We start from the raw sequence: 17,534 nt of genomic DNA on the forward strand, positions 1-17,534 counted from the left end.
CTGTGGGGTGGGGAAGTTAAGGTGCTCAAGCAGCTCTCTGCTGGCTGTGGCTAGAAGAGACGACTCCACTCTGGGGTCCTCCTCTTTCAAGGTGACTGGCTTTGCTGCCAGACCCACTGTCATGATTACTGGGCCCTCTGTGTGGTAGACTCCATGCGGTAACTGAGCTGGACTCTGTCATAACAAAAACATCACAACAGTCATCATCCTGAGGGCAGATAGTGCCAGAAGGGTCAGCGATAGGACCGGTGTGGGAGCTCCTAAGAACTGTGCTGAATTTCATTCTTTTTAAAACCCAGAGAGCTGGGCATATCCCTTGGTGGTAGAGCTCTTACGTGGCATGCTGCAGGGCCTGGGGTCACTCTCCACACCCTCCTTGCCCATTAGCTGCAGTCAGAAAACTGCAATTCTCCCTTCACAGAAATAGTCACTAGCTCTCTAACAGCAGCATTTACTAGTCTAAGATAGCACAGTGCTATCTTTCAGTATTAGCAGAAAAAATAAGACACACTGTATTAATCTTTTTCACTCAGGATTCTTGATCTCTCAGACTGATTACTAGAAAGGGCATGTAGGAAACCCCACATCCCACTGTTTATAAATTAGACAAATAATTCTCTGCATTAGTGCAGCAAGAAACAAGTGCAGTGATGGCTATTTCTATCATTCTCAGTGATGCTCTAGGGACACAGAGTTTTAGTTGGCCATTAGCTGTAGGAAGGATAGGTATTTCTTTGGTTTCTTGAAGACCAGTGGTGTCCAGAATAAATAATAATAAAGGGTCACCTGGAAGTAAAATAAAATGCAACCAGTCAGAAGAAGCCTAAATATAATAAAAGGGAGAAGAGGGAAAAACAGCAAACAGGGTCCGGATTCCAAAGTGCCGAGGAGAGCAGCCCATGGAGGGTGTGGCACACAGCGAGCTGCCCACCGCAGCAGCAGGCAGGGAGCAGGATCGCGGGTCACGCTGCAGGCGTGCCCCAGGGGCCCCAGCAGTCCCACCTGCGCTCGCCTCTTCAGTGGTCCACCGCCTCCCAAGGGCACCGTCCCGGGGAGGCATCATTAACACACACACACCTCTGGGGACGCTTCTCCAAACTAGGGCACCCACGAAGGGCTGCACAGTGCTTGACGCCTAACCCGCGCTCGGCAAAGGCGGCGGTAAGTGACAGGAAGCCACACTTTGAAGAACTATCTCAGAGTGGCAGTGTGGAAAAGGAAATGTTAAATAAACACTTAGACACAGCTTGCTGGAACACATTCCCTGGCTCTGGCCCGCTCAGTGGATGGAGCCGACACCCGGTACTTTCACTTCCGCCACCCGAGTGTCACATGCTCTGTGGCGCACGGTTCTAACACTGATTTTATGGACTGTTAAAAACAGTGTACACCAATGTCATGTACAGTGTCTAAAAATCCTGTTATAAACACACAACTGCTTAATAGATATTTGATAACATATAAACACATTACTAATATAACAGTGATGTTTCACAGAAAATATCACTGTATAATAGAACATTATCAATCAGATCAAATATAGCTTATACTATGCAAATTATAATGCCAGTATTGGTTTTTCCTAAAATGTAAAGATAAAGCTTTACTCAAAAGCCGAGGAAGCTCAGGGACAAACTTTGTGAAGGTAAGCAATGACTCTAAACATCAGCAGCAACCCACACCAACATACGCTGATTTTTAGAAATTGATTGCCACATATTTCCACTCACTGTCTTCACTTGAAGGAGTTTCTTGGGTTCCATGCTCTTTTTTCTTCACTAGGAAACAGAAAAAAATACTATATAGCACTGGACAGAAGAACCAGTGAATTTCTTTCTAGTAACTTTAGCAAAAGGTCCAGGTGCCTGACTGAATAATTTAAAAATATTACAATCTCATAAATAAAGTGGCAATAATCACTGGACCTGCTGTTTGTTGATGTAATGTAGACACTTAAAAATCAATTATAAACTCATCAAATAGTTATTAAGATTTCTGTTCAGATTCTTCAAGAAGCTCTTAAAAATTCTAGAAGAATAAAAGTTTGCTTAAACTAGATGTTCTTCCTGAAGACTTCAAAACACTTAAATACAGCACTGAGCCTGAAAGCTGTAGTTACACACAAAGTGTCTTACTGTGTTGATCTGGTGAGTCTACATACGCTAATGCTGCTGATCTGTAAGCAAGTCAACTGCAATTAGGAAAACGTGTCCCGGTTTAAAAGCCCAGAACTAAATGATGAGCTGTGAAAAGCTGTGAGCCAGCAGTGTGCGAAGCTGGTAACTACAAAATGCACATTCACAAAAGCAGGAAAGGTGAAGACTGTGATGCAGTCAGATTCTCACAGAACAGAGAACAGGCTTACAAACCCCCTGAAGTTGACTGGCTGGCAGAACTTTCTAAGTAATCTTCTTTTTCTCAGGTCTTGAAAGCATCACCTTTGCCTAATTAAACATTCCACACACACACGCTGGGAATCAAGCTACCCTCAGCTAGGCTTTCAACCCCACAGGTTAAAAGGCAGGGACATTCAAAGCTTTATCCATGAATTGGTAGTAACATGTTAACCCTCATACATAAAAACAAAACCTACTGAGAAAGCAGCAAGCCTCAGCATTTGTCCCGTTAACATCCAGAAAACATTTTTATATTTTAGACTAGATTTTACTTAAATATAAAGGAAAGCTGACCTCAACCCCAGGCCATGAATCAGAAAAAAATAACACTTTTTGTCTTCTTTTCTTTCTTTCTTTCTTTCTTTCTTTCTTTCTTTCTTTCTTTTTTTTTTTTAACAAAGCAGGGAAAATAAAAGATCAGGACATTAACAAATACTGTAAGGAAAAAATTAAACAAGAAAAACGTGATCACACCCAGTGTAAATACTGTTATACACTCCAAACAGCTGTGTAAATTGGCACACCTTTTTGAAAGTAATCTGTCATGAGGTTTCTGGAGTGATTATTTATGATCCATGATACAATAATTTTACTCTGAAGATTCATACTAAGGAAATATTCTTAGAAATGGAAAAGGCTAGATACACATCAGGAGCATGATTCAGACCAGGGAAAACCTACTGGAAACACTGACGTGTAGAAAATATTGTGTAAAATAGTTATTTGAAGGGAATTTTACGCAAGCATTAAAATAATGAATATAAAGACTAACAAAAACAAAATGTACTCTATAAAATGTTAAGTAGGAAGGGAAGGAGATAAAATTATAATTCAAATGAATATACAACTATTTTTATAGTATCAAAGGACAAATGAAATTATAATATCAGTAATTAAACTAGGAAAGTAGGGTTGATATGGGTGACTTTGCTAATCTTTTTGCTTTATTTTCTGGCCAGTTTTCACAGCTCTTTATTTTATTTTATTTTATTTTTATTTATTTAAAGAAAGAAAAAATATAGACAAAAATGTAAAATAATACAGAATTCAAAAAGGAACTTAACACTAAGAAACTGCTAGTCGATACATTACATATTGTCATCTTAGAAATAGTTGTTCATGTTACAAAATCAGAGCATAAAAAGTCATTAAACACTCAAACACTGACAGTCCAAACTATTCTGTTCAATGATCCAATAAAAATTTAGTGATATGGTCATCTATCTTACACACCTATACATTCAGTTGCATCCTTTAGAGCACTTTCCTTCCCTTTCATTTTTACAATATCTAATTGTCTCTAAATGTTTTAAACTCTTATAATGTATAAACAGAATTTGTAAAAACAAATAAATGTTATTTATAAGTAATCAAGGGTAGGGGGAGCATTATCAAATACTGATTCAAGTCAATACAGATTACAGAGTAAATAAAATGTATCTGTTAATGTGTGCAACAGTCTTGTTATAAATCAACCTGAACTAAAATGTGTCATTCCATGTAGCATATAAGCAATAATTTAACTATTTAAAAAATCTAGAACATTAAAACAATATGTAATTTAGATTTTTAAACATTAAAATAACCATCCCACTCTCCCGTATACATAAACTGTTTCTATAATTTTATGATTTTTACAAATGATATTTACAAAAATATCATTTGAGTTTTCTCATTTCTCTCTTGTGAAAAGGGATCTGAAATCTGGCCCACAAAAAGTTATAAAGGAAAAAATATTAAAAATACGATTTAATTCAATAGTTCTTTCCCATTATGCAACTAAATGCCATTTTTGATAATTTAAGATTTCTTATGCCATCCTGTAGCATAACAATAAGAAGGTAAGTCTTCTTTTTCTTGGCAAAGATTTAAGGAGGAAGGAAACAAGAGCAAAGAGAACAGAATGTGTTTCAAAACCCAAAAAATATAATCAATCAGAAATTACTAATTATCCCAAAACTTGCCAGAGTAAATAAATATAACAAAAGGCTTAGTACTATCCCACCCTTCTTGACGCAAAGTCCTGGGCAAGTGTTCTCACAGGTGCGACTACCGCTCAACTGCCTAAAATACCCCTGGTTTTGTCCTGGTGAAAATGTCATTTAGAAACAGCACACCCTCACTCTCAAAATGCCTAGGTCTGGACAACCCATTGATTTAGAGGTAAGCGACCTTCAGCAAACTTCCTGAGGCGCAGGTCAGAGCCTTGGGACTCTGCGCCCTGCAGGAAGCAGGCCAGGAGAGCAAAGCCCAGGCCGCTGGCGGCTCCCAGGCTGGCTGGGTCCACAGGAATGAGGACCCCACACAGGCACCCTCCCATAAGCCTTGAGATGTTGAAGGGACCTCACTTTTCCAGGCAACGGAAGGATTTCAGAAAGCTTATAAAGCTCACATCCAAAATACTCCAAAATGGAAATGTTTTTCAGTGCTGACATGATTCTCAAAAAATTTTGTCTTCAGGGTTGAGGATTTAGTTCAGCCACACATGCACCTGCTTGGCAAGCACGAGGTCATGAGTTAGATCCCCAGTACCAAAAATAAATAAATAAAATTTAAAGATGTATTTAAAGCATGTTAAATTTCAGATTTTTGGATCAAAGATAATCAGTGAAGTTTATGTTAATATTGTTGTTATGGTTGATGCACTGTGTCAACTTAAGTTCAGAAGTTTAACTAAGAGACTCAGCAGGGAGTGAGGGTCCTTACTTTGTAAATATCCTCAGCCTGTGCAAAGGAGGGCAGGGAGATTTTGAGTGCCACACCTGCCGGGGGATGGGGGTTCTTTTTGTTGGGCTGTGTGCAATGTAAGGAAGGAAAAGAGGCTTGGCTCCCCGCTTTTGTTCTGGCTGCTGCCTTCAAGTGTTGCCCCAGTGCCACTCCACACTGCCTTGGAGCCAGCAAGGATGGACTGAAGCCTCCAAAAACTGTAAGCTAAACAAACCTTTTCTTCCCTAATTTTGAGTGTCAGGTATTTTATCTCAGGGAGGAGAGAAAAGTAACCAAGACAACTGTAAAGTTCAAAAACATTCAAAAATCTTGCATTTCACATAAGGGATAATTCAGCAGTGCCATATTAAATATTATGCTTATAGTTCCACACCAGCCAAAGAAAAAACACAAGTGAGGCGTCAGCAACCTCTTAAATGCAGTCTTATTTTATTTCGCTTCCCAGTGGTGGGTTTGAACTGGGAAAACCTTCCACCTCTGCTAGAAAGCGGGCTATCACTGAGTCACAGCCTGCATGGAGCCCTATCACTCTACTCCACCGAATGACGCTACACAACTGTGCTACCCTCAGAACCAGCACTTTGCCACGTAACTCTTGGTGGAGTTTTTAAAGGGAAATTAGGTTAAAATGAGGCCATCCTGGTGGGCCCTCCTTCAGAAGGATGGGTCCCTAATGGAGAGATCAGAACACAAGTAAGAGAGAAGGTCAGGGGGAAGCAGAGTAAGCAGACGCCAGCTCCAGGGAAGAGAAGGCCAAGACTGGCAGCCCGGCCTTGCATTTCCAGTTTCCAGGACCGTGAACAAATACAGCTGCTTTTCCTGTAGTGCTCGGTTACGAAGCCCTAGCAAACTAATACATATTTCTAAAAAGATGTCTGAAATTCATGAGTCAGGGATGAAAGTTTAAAGTTGTAAAACACCTTTTATACAACTGAAAGTGAATGTCTGCTGGTTGTTAAATAGGAATTCATTTAAGAGTTGTATCAATGTTCAACAAGAGCCTAGTAGTTTAGTCTCAAGCAACTAGATAAAACCACAATCGAATCTTGAGTGGATGCAAAATTAGGAATTTGAGCAGATACCGAATCTAACATCTACTACTTTGCAAAGCCCGTGTTAATCCGCCTGACTCAGCAATTAGTATTTTGCAAATGATTAATGCATATTATAAAATCATACCCAAGAAGAAAATAGGCCAACTGAGTTCTAGTGTAACAGAGTACAAAAAAATTCACTGATCTGGTTTCAGATTCTACTCTGCAACGAAACTATTAATTACTACTTGTTGAATATAGTACTCACAAATACCTGGAATAAATTATCAAAACACTTCTTTCTTTTCCAATTACACAGCAGCTGGATCATCTTTATATACATCAAACAAAACACATTGCAAAGTACTGTAGAAATAGATGAGAATCCAGCTATTTTCTAGATTAAAGACTATAAAATTCTAAATGATGACATCATTTAATGGTGTTTTTGTTTTGAAAAACATATTTCATAAAACTATGCTACTGATGTAACCTGCAACTGTTCACTACTGCTACTTTACAATGAACTTGTAACTTTTTAAATAATTTCTCAGCTTTATTTCTTTTTTAAAATAAATAAACAATATTTAAAACAGGAGAAGGGAAAAAGAAAAAGCAAAAAAAAAGGTATGAACAGGGGTGATACTAATCTACTAACATGGATAATCACTTTAAGTGTGCATGGTTTAGCTCAGGACTTCATGCAGGAAATGTGGCAGGGTCACCTAGGAACACAGAAACTCAGGTTCCAGTCATGGACTAATTCATGTCTCAAGACTCACATGCTGCAGGCCTAAGTCCCAATGTGACGGGAAGTGCTATTGAATAGGCCCAGAATAAGGAGGTAACTGAGGATGCACCAGAGTGGGGCTCCCACCCCGGGGACCAGCGTCCCCATGGGAACAGGGAGAGACTGCTGCTCAGGAAAGGCCAGCTAGGCCCAGAGGAGCCCCTCCCTCCAGGCCAGGCTCCTGGGGACCTCCCTGCCTGCACTTGAGCCTCCTGAACAGGGAGGAAATTAGTGCCTGTCTCTTTACGCTGCTCACAATGTTTCTGCCATGCAGCCCTCAGACTAAGAGTGCCCCACAATTTTGGCCCTGAGACCAAAAAATCTTGAAAAGTCTCTGAATCAGACAATAACCACTTAGTTGTATAAATTAAAATGTGCTTACACATTCTTACTTGATAGTTGTAACTTGGAAAAGTACCCCAGTTCTCATTCCTTACCCAAAACAGAAAGTAAAAAGGACACAAGGTCGTCTTCAGAATAACCATAGTTTTACCTGAGCCATAGAATTACATACCATTTGCATGAAAACCAACCAGAAAGCGTTACTGCAGGCTACAGAGGCACTGGGCACCTTTGCAGATGAGCCGGGCCTGCTGATGTGTTTGTAAGTGCACCTGACCCTCGCAGTGCGTGGCACAGAATAGGGGTGAGGAAAAGTCAAGTATTAAGATTGTAATCAAGTCAGTAATTGATAAATACACTAAGTGTGATTTTTAACCACATAAAATGTAACACAGGGAAACTGTTAATAATTAGTCATTGATAGTAACAAACTATTTCAGCACATGCAAAAGTATTTTCTCATCTTCCAGTAACTGTAGCTAACAACAAATATGGTAACAGAGTTGTAGGTGGAGGTCACCTAAGAGTGAAAATTTAATTGGAAAAGGACCGGTAAGTAATTAAATTAAAAAAGCAAAAATGAATGAAAAATGCATTTACCTCAATGAGTTTTTGAATTTCATAGGCACCAGAATGTCCTTGGCTTGCTTTTAGTGGCAGATAAATTGCGCACTCAAGTACAACAGTTTTATGTAGAGCAGTACTCTAATCTAAAAATCACACGAGATGCTTAATTTCCAAGTTCTGACACCCAGGGATAGCATTCAAAATTACATTTCAGTAAATTTCATTTCACATAACTGTGTGGAAAGGAAATACTAATTGAACTTGTGCTTAACCCTTCTCCTGGTTTAATGTTTATATGAAGAAATAATTATGCAGAATGTTTGAAAAAGTATAATCAATCCAAGGGCATGCGAGTATCGCTTTTATCTTATGAGAGTTTCTCCTGTTCCAGTTACTTCATTCCTTATTACATGCTGTGAAAAGCAGTAATAGAACAGTTCTTACAGCCAAATATCACTTTGTAAGATACCAGGTGGCTTCTATATTTACCATATAAGTCATGCATGAAATTTAAACATTGCAAAAAATGACTTACCAGCTGACACTCCTGAAATACGCACATTTTCAGAATGTTCTGCAAGAGCGCCACTTCCTAAAATTAAACATAATGAATAAACTAATTTCCAAGATAAAACTTACAAAAACTTTCAGATCCTTCTTTAAAAGTCAAACAGGTAGGGAGAACTACATTTAATACTCAGAAACTACAATTTCTGGAATAATCTTTAAAATACTAGGAAGCCCTAATTCGTAACAGGAGTAGTAAAAACTAAACAAAGGAAACATTTTGAAAATCACAACGCAGTGTTAAAGGTCAAATACACGGAGTGATTAACACCAGAAAGTACCACCAACCAGTAATCAAAGAGGAACCCAATGGACTCCCTGGAGGGGAAGAAGCTCTCTACCAGCACTCTCCTCCTCAGAGATCTTACCTTCTCCACCTAGGAGCTCCTGACTGTCTTCCATCACTGGATTCCTGGTCAAGCCGGTTTCAGAACCCACTCTTTCCAAGTTCTGACTTTCCTTTCTCTTTCCCAACTCCTCTCTCCAGTTTCTTCCCTTTTGTTCTTCTGTGGCTGCTCTGGGTGACACCTAGCGGTATCTGAGTTCTCTTCCCGCCCGCCAGCCCCAGGAGCCCGGTCCCAGCAGGTCACTGCTTTGAGCATTTGCTATGGTTTCAGTCTCTCCATGACCATGGCCCAGCTGCGGCTGCTGGGCAGAGGGCAGAGGGCAGAGGGCAGAGGGAAGAGGGCAAAGGGCAGAGGGCAGAGGGCGAGGCAGCTGCCCAGGAGTGTGTGAGGTGAAAAGAGTCCAGGGTGAGCCAGGGAAGGGGAGGGCACGGCATCCTGGGCACTGTGTTCTTTCGGTGGTACTGGTGAAAGCTGATGGTGTCCCAGTGCCTTTTTCTCTAAGGCTGGGCTATGCCTACAGTTCTGGTTAATGGTAAGTAATCAAAACAAAACAAAGCAAAACAAAACACCAAAGCATTTCTCTTACACCAAGTACCATCAGCCAGAGCTATAGTGTAAGGACTTGGAGGGTCACATATGCTGATACTGGTTCTTTCAATAATGTCTTGTGTTACTGTTTCCTAAATCTTTCAGCTTTTCTCACCAACTCTAACAGTTTAAGAGCAATGAGAGTGGTACCCTAGTTTAGAAGCCCTTGGTTTTCTATACCTCACTCCAGAGCTGGGCACACAAAAACATGCAAATAACTTACTAAATGCAGCCCTCATTAAATGAAAGTGTGGTTCTAACAGACCAGCATTTAACGTACTGCGGATGTTTAACTCACTGCCTAGATGAATGTGAGCAGTGTCCCTTCAGGTACTCTCATCTTTTTTTTTTTTTTTTGTCTTTTTCCTTTTTTTGGTACCAGGGATCGAACTCACGACTGCCTGCTTGCAAGGCAGGCGCTGATGCCGCTGAGCTAAACCTCCAGCCCCCAGGTACTCTCATCTTTTACTGTAAATCACTTCCCTCTACTGTGCTCTTTCCTGAGACTGTGACTCTAGCCTGCTGGCTGGATGTGGCATCACCACCGCTGGCGGGCACCACACACACAGAAGGAATTCTCCCCAGGGTGGGCGGGAAGGAAGCAGGTCAGAAGGAACTGGGAGGCCTGGGCAAGGTTCTCTTAGGTGGCTGGAGGCAAAGCGAACGGCACAGCTCTAACTAAGGACGTGTCCTCCAGACATCATTTCTGACTGCTGGAGGGCTGCAGGTGGCTCCCTGCACTGAGGCCGGGGTGAGGGCGGCGAAGTCACGCCTACAGTGCCTGGCAATTGCCCGGAGTGGGCGTTCATTTCTGTAACTCTACACTCACTACAGAATCAAGTAACAATAGCAAAACCACATTTTTTGCTAATAGCTACATCCTTCAAAATAAAAAGCACTGCTGTTTCTCTCAATCAATAATGACAGAGTAGTAAGGTGAAATAGGTGTGTAAGCCATACTAACTCTATAAATAAACCCGATCAGAGTTACTCAAGCACGGTGTGCTGACACCACACCAGGCACACCTTTTCCCCAGCACTGTTAAACACTACACACGAGACCTGAAACTACCAGAAAGCACACATCCATCTCTCCACCATGCTATGTGCCTAAAAACAGGTAACAAAATCACAGTGAGAAGCAGATTCAATGCAATACCTCCTGAAGTTTGCCATGATAAATTGCTTCAGCCCTTGCAACTCACAAGTACGAAACAGCAGTGGATGCACGGGGGTGCATGCACCCCAGACACCGAAGCAGGAGCCAGCAAGTCCTCTCCTGTTCTCAATCATCTGGGTGCACGACACAGCTTGGGCTTAAACCTCCTACTTCTCGTTCTGCGCAGCCATGACAACACGCTGTGCCATTCGTGACACTGAGGCTTCCGTGTCACCTTCACAAGTGGCCCCCAGGTATTGCCTGGCCCACCAGGGAGCCACCAGCCAGCTGAAGGTGCTGGTAGGAGGCGGTCCAGGCTCTGACTCCCTGCTCCCTCTCGCACCGTGCTTCCCAGGGATGGCGCTTCTCCACCTCCACCGCAGCCTTCCTCTTGCCATCCACCCTGGAACCAGCCCCCATCCCCTGCACTGAAACCTCGGCTACCAGGAGCCAAACACATCGTTGCCTCCTTTACAGCACAGGTGTTGTGAGTATTTCATCCTACCAAAGGGACTGTTTCTGTTTTGGTACTGGAAATCAAACTCAGGACCCTGCGCTTGCCAAGCAGATGCAGGGCCGCTGCATCCCACAAGTAGGAATTCTGCCTAAAAGTGTCTAATATCCTTATCGTAGCACATGCAACTAGTTTTATGATGTGTATTTTAGATATGAAATTTTTTTCCAATTCAGAAAGCAGAGTAAAGATAGGCAGAAGAAACTAAGAAGTAGTATAAAGCAGCATTTGCGTCCGTGCTTCTGGAATGACTGCCAGGATGCTCACACCGCCTGCACCACTTACTGAGCAATGTGGGGCAGGCTGTCTAACTTCCCCACGCCTCCTCTCCCCTAACCCAGAGATGATGCCTGTGCTCATAGGAACTCTTTATAATAGAAAACAGTGGCGCTCAATCTACACCAACACGTGCACGAGTAAATGAAGCAGTCTTAACAAAACACTTTAATAAACTATGAAACAAGTTTACATGCACTAAGTTTGGTAGATGAGAATATTGCATTAAAAATATTCCAGAGTAGCATTAGAGTATGACCTAGTTTATCTTTGAAATCATGTATGTACAGTTTACTACAGGTGTGTATCTATGTAAGTCATACATGTGTGCTGGACACAGACATGCATTCATATGTAAGCCCTGAGCTTACATATACACACAAACTGGAGAAAGACTAACTGGGATTAGAAAGATTTGTTTTTTATACTTCAACAATGATTGAATTTGTTATAATTTTTGAAAGTTTTTTTTCATATAAAAAAGGAAAAAATAAGAACAGAATATAGTTAAATTCCCCACTATTTTGGATAAATAGAAACCTGATAGACGATTATGCTAAATTTTATAAGACATTATCTCAGCAAAATATTAATGATTTTAATATTATCTTAATGATAATACCTTAAAACATAATGATACATGGATTTCCCATACATTTTTCCTAATTTAAGCACAATCATATTCAGAAGTTTTTTTTTTCATATTCAGAAGTTTTAAAAAATGATAATGTCTGTTAACACTGAAAACTATCTTTTAATTGTTCTGCTACATTTCAGATTACAAGTATCACTTAAAATAGTGGGTTACTTAATTCAAGTGTACTGTCATTCTGAAAAAACTTTCATAAAGATGACGCTTACATAACACATTTGCTTCCACACTCTCGGCAGATAGCCGAAAGCAAACGACATTCTCCGGAGGGCCCCTCTCCAAGCCTCTGGGGAAAGCAGACTTCAGACGCAGAAGTGTGCACCAGCACCGGACTCTTACTCTTTTAGAGATCCTCACAGACGCCCTGCACCCAGAGTGACACTCAGGGACAGAAGACCTATGAAATGTATTTCTATAACCACACTTCAGCAGCTAACTAGTAAACAAATCAGATGATTAGCAGAAAACTCATAAACAGCAATTTTTCAAGCACAAGCTTCATTACTACCTCAAGGAAACTGCAACTTAGAAATGCACTCCATGCCCCTGTCTACTGAAAGGCGACTGACTGATCATTTGTTTCTCTCCTCCTAGTCTTGACTGCAACCCAGGAGAGGCCTGCCAGAGGGAAATGCTGCCTGGGAAAGGAGCTACAGAGGAGGGCAGTGAGTTCTGGTACTGGACTCCTTGGACTAGAGCCCCAGCTCCCCGATATTTAGTCACAAGCCCTAATTAAACTACTGTATTTCTGAGGGTTTAAATTTAGGATCTCTGCATCCCTGTTGATTTTTCTTTTGGTCCTCTGCTATTTACACCCTTTTTAGACTGTCACCAAAGCTTTTCAGGACTAACAACCACACCTGCACTGACCTGCATTGTAAGGGACAGCTGCCAGCCAAATCCTCCTCAGTGCTTTTCAAACACCCCCCACCCCAGCAGCTCCTTAAAGCAGTGGCAGACCAGAAAGCCAAAGCCCCTAGGTGCTGGGCAACTGTTTCAGAGACCTAGTGACTAGATGGACTGAACTTCAAATCCACAGTCACTAACATTCGTTCTCCTTATTTTTTAAAAGAATTCAGCTTCTGTACTGATTTCCATGGCATTGAGAAGTCAAAGAATTCAGATTCTATACAAATCCCACAGCATTAAGAAATTTACGTTACATTGTTTCTGGTACTGGGGACTGAGCACAGGGCCTTCACAATGAACTATTACTTATCCATGACCCTTTTACTTTCTTTATTCAGAGACAAGGTCTTGCTAATTTCCCAGGCTGGGCTTAAACTTAGGATCTTCCTGTCTCAGCCTCCCAGGTGCCAGAACTGCAACCCTGTGCCACTACACCTGGCTGTTTCTTATTTTGAAAAAGAAAGGATTAAAGTATGACTATGGTTCTTCTTTATAAAAGAGAGTGCTTACTTCTCATTAAAATCCACCTGCCACAGCTATCCCAGTTTGGGAGAAAATACCAATAGTTAAGGAACAGTCAGCTCCAAGGAATTAACATGCTTGGCACCCTACAATATCTTTCCACTACTGCAGTAAGGCCAATTATGAGATGCGCGCGCGCACACACACACACACACACACACAGGAAGCCTGTTCCCACTTTACTGTATTCAAGGAAAAAAAAATCCAAAATCCTAACAGGGCTTGCCAAGCCTTCCACAATCCTGCCTTTCCTTCTGAAGTTTCATTCCCAGGAAAGAGTCAGCTCCCTGTGTCTGGATTTGGCACCACTGTATTTCTTTAGGGAGAGCTCGTGATTCCCCGCACTAGGCAGCTCATTCTACAGTCTGTGGAAGACATTACACCGATGCAGACCCAGGACGATGGCCCACAGACTGCGGTTCCAAGGAGACAGCAGTGAGTAACAGAGCCCTGCGCTTGCACTAGCTTCCGGCCTTGAGCTCCTGCGAACTCCTTGCACGGGGGAGCCTGCAGAGTGCGGGGATCTTGCAGGCTCAGGCAGAGACCAAGAAGATAGCGGCTGAGGCAGCAGAAAGGCTCAGAGTACCAGGAAGGGTGGACCCTCCAAAGCAAAACACGGGAGCTTCCTGTGTATCTCGGTCCTCACTTCAGGCTGGAGGCTCAGCTACTGTATGTCAGGCAAGAATCCACCAGGCCAGGCCAAGAACTACCACTGGGCCCTAGGACTTACATACCGCAAGCTGAGTGCAGGCCTTTCTGACCCGAAAGCGTGAGAAGTGGCTCGAGGAGCACCTTGGTACCCTGCAGGCAGTGCCATTCCCAGCTGGCTGACAATGCCTTGCTTGAAACAGGCTTCCACTTCAGCCCTCAAGCCTGCTGGTGGGAGCAAAAAGGAGGGCATGACTTTCAACAGCAGCTTCTCATCAAGAACACATACTAGGCGAGAGAGAATGTATCAGAACGAGGACTTTCAAAAACAGAGAGCACAAGAGGCCAGATGATTTCGGACCACACGGCTCTGTTACAAGTTTCACAACAGGAAGAACTGATCTACAGTGGCAGAAGTCAGATTAGTGGGCATCTGGAGTGGGAGGGGAGGGTGACTGACATGCCAGGGTGTGAAAGACTGTGCGTGCAAGGGGTAGAGGTGGCCTACAGCTCGACTGGGTGTTACATGGGTGTGCATGTCTATCACAATTCATCCAAGTATAACCTCACAATGGGTGCCTTTTACTACGTGCAAATTAAACCTCTATGAAGTTGGCTTAAGCAAAGTAAATGAAGAGGTATACAGGCTGGACCTCGAGCATGGCTTGGGAGATCCAGTTTCCTTTCCCCTTGATTCTGCTGGCCCTTTTCTGCTTCCTTTCAACCCAACAGCTCCAGCTACTGCATCCAGAGCAAGACAGTGTTCCTGTTCTGTACTTACAAGGGAGAGGAGAACAGCACAGGTCCCACTCCTACCGCTGACCAGCAAACAAAACTGAGCACGTCAACTGCCTAGGTGGAGAAGGTGGAGAAGCACGGGAGGGAGGGAGGAAGGAAAGGATAAAGGGCGACCACAGGCAGCCACCACTGCAGCACTGCAGCGCTCTTCCTTCCAAAGGGGTCCTCCTCTGTCCTGACCCTCAGGAGCTACATCCTCACTAACTTAATTTCCTTTATCCTGATGTACAGCCAACACACCATTTTTCCAATTTCTGCTTAAAACAACAAAAAGTCCTTTCTCCCTCTTTCTTCACTTATCAAATGTTTAGAAATGCCAAAGCTCAGTGCTACCCGCCCGAGAGCCTGCAGGGCTCACACTCCTCCTAAGCGGGGATGCCCCACTGTAATAATGAAAGGGAAGAAAGGTGCTCTAAAGGGTGTAAGTGAACGTATGTGTAAGTGTGCAAGACAGATAGCCATACTGTTTTTGTTAGTCAAACAACAGTCTGTACTATCACTGTTGGTCCATTTTTTATGCTTTGATTTTGTAACTTGAACAAGTACTTCTAAGCTAACAATATGTAATTTATCAATTAGTGATTTCTTAGTGTTATTATTTTTTCTTGAAATTCTGTATTATTTCTACCCTTTTTTTCTGTTTTGCTTTTTTTCTCTAAGTAAAAAAAAAACGGGACACCCCCCCCCCGAACCTGCATCCTGCATCCTTTAATGATCTGAGACCCAGCCACTGACTGCCATCAGATGCTAACGTCAGAAAACACACGGCATCCTGACCTCCTAGCAGAGGAAAACACACACACACACACACACACACACGCACGCACACACGCACCCGCACGCACACGCACACGCACACACACACGCTCAAGGGATCTGGAGTGCGCCACAGGCCCAGAGCAGCTCCCACTGCACTCAGATGCCACTGCAAATCCGCAAGGGCTCCGTATTAAGCAGGCTTGGAGCTCTGACACCAGTCATTCACAGGCAAGGCAGGGGACACAGGGACGTTTTACATCACACGGCTGAAGAATACGCGCAAACTCCAGCCTGAGAAGTTCTAGAGTTTCTTCAACATTTGCATGGCAAAGTTTTTAAAAAGCTTAAAAGCTTGAGAAAGAATTTAAGAAAAAACAGCTTAAGGAAAGACCAAATAATTACAAAGTATGGGCTGTATTTGGATTCTGATTTCATAAACATTTATGACATTCATGAGATTATAAATTTAAATGTTTAAATGAAACTCAGGTAAAACAATTCCAGGTAATGGCATGACACAGTTATTAAAAACCAGAAGCATCCTGTCTATTAGCAACGTTCTCTAGATTATTACCGGATGATATAAATGATGGCTGTTGTTTTCTTCAAAAAGGGGACGGGCAGTAAGAGAATAGGGTGCGGAACGATGCCTGGTTTCGTGGTGGGGGCGTCCATTATCCCATTATCTACTTTTACCCAAATAACTGACATTCTCCATTACAAGCAGTTCAAAACTGGGGGAGACCCATCTCTGGTAGTGTACTACCCTACTTGCATGAAACAGAAAATGCTCTGCAGTAGGTTTACGCGAATGACTTACCTATTCTAAAACGTTGGTATCCTGAGGTCGGTCTTTACGGTCAGGCACTGTTTTAGTCCCCCCAGTATCGTGACCTATTGCCTTACACATGTAAATTATGTAAGACAACACTTTCTGACAATTCATTATAGCTTTACACTTCTTTCTAATTTAACTTATATAATAAGGCAGCATTAGAAGGCACCTTACTATAATACAGAGAAACTACGTAAGAAGATAAAAACAAAGAGGACTCGAATCTCAGACTTAGAGACCTCTGATCTGACACTGTCGCCTGACCCTCACCTCTTATTTGTGAACACGTACATGCAGAAACAAAGCCAGGCAAACAGTGCAGCTTTTAAGTGATTTTCATGAGTACGCGTTTGCAGTACACAGCAACTACAGGCCTGCCAGGGAGCTGATGATCTCCAGTCTTTTCACTTCCTCTTGCTCTCCCCTCCCTCCATCTTTCTTTAACTACAAGTAAGTCTGACCCCCAAGACCTACGAAGGTCAGCTAGAAAGCTAGGCTTGAGAGCGGAGGGCTCACTTTGCCCTGCTACATGTCAGCAGATCTAAAATCAGAGTGTGCAGAGAGACTGCTTTCTCATTTCTCAAACCACTGGGAAACCATGGCCCTCAATTAGATGAGGTCTTATGGATCAGGCTCTCATCTATGGAGACTGCTGTCCTTTTAACAGGGCTAGACAAGGAGAGCAGAGGCCAAGGGAGGACTTAGTAAGGAGGACACTCCATGCCAGGAAAATGCCTGAGCAGAAGCCAACCCAGGTCTCGCACTTCCAGCCTCCAGAACCAAGAGAAAACCAGGAGGAAATGAATTCCCGTAGTTTAAACCACAGTCCACTATTTTATTAGCGCTATCAAGACAAACTAACACAGGCATTTTTTCCAGGTAAAGCTGGACCAAGATGTTTGAGAACCCTTTGAAAGTGTGTGGAAAATTCACTAATTTTCCTACAAATAATTATGACCTACTTTATGCCAAAAAGATTAAGGCATTCCTGGGAGATACATTTATATTTTTCTACTTTACCCAATTACTAGCATCCAAAATTACTGCACAGCTTTTTGACTGCAGTTGTTCAGCATGGATTTTTAGGAACTGGCCCGAATCTAC

The 17,534-nt window shown here is 42.4% G+C and overlaps 1 protein-coding gene across 3 annotated transcripts in view; it reads right to left on the bottom strand.

Annotated features, from left to right (window-relative positions):
- Lrp12 (LDL receptor related protein 12) overlaps positions 1 to 17,534 on the bottom strand; it is a 74,429-nt gene that overhangs the window by 29,914 nt on the left and 26,981 nt on the right. Inside the window, exons 1-2 of one of the 3 annotated variants that reach the window (XM_063257763.1) lie at positions 8,792 to 11,763; positions 8,392 to 8,448 (exon numbers count right to left, since the gene is read on the bottom strand). The exons of 1 other annotated variant lie outside the window; for it this stretch is intronic. In XM_063257763.1, the coding sequence (XP_063113833.1) occupies positions 8,392 to 8,448; positions 8,792 to 8,825 (91 nt within the window). In that variant the 5' untranslated portion in view covers positions 8,826 to 11,763. Of the gene's footprint in view, positions 1 to 8,391; positions 8,449 to 8,791; positions 11,764 to 17,534 lie in introns of those variants that run through there. One more of the 3 variants, XM_063257765.1, reaches the window with a different exon arrangement.

This window comes from Cavia porcellus, unplaced genomic scaffold, assembly GCF_034190915.1.
Source record: "Cavia porcellus strain 051 isolate PalLab524CR breed Dunkin Hartley unplaced genomic scaffold, mCavPor4.1 scaffold_10, whole genome shotgun sequence".
NCBI classification, from domain to species: Eukaryota; Metazoa; Chordata; class Mammalia; order Rodentia; family Caviidae; genus Cavia; species Cavia porcellus.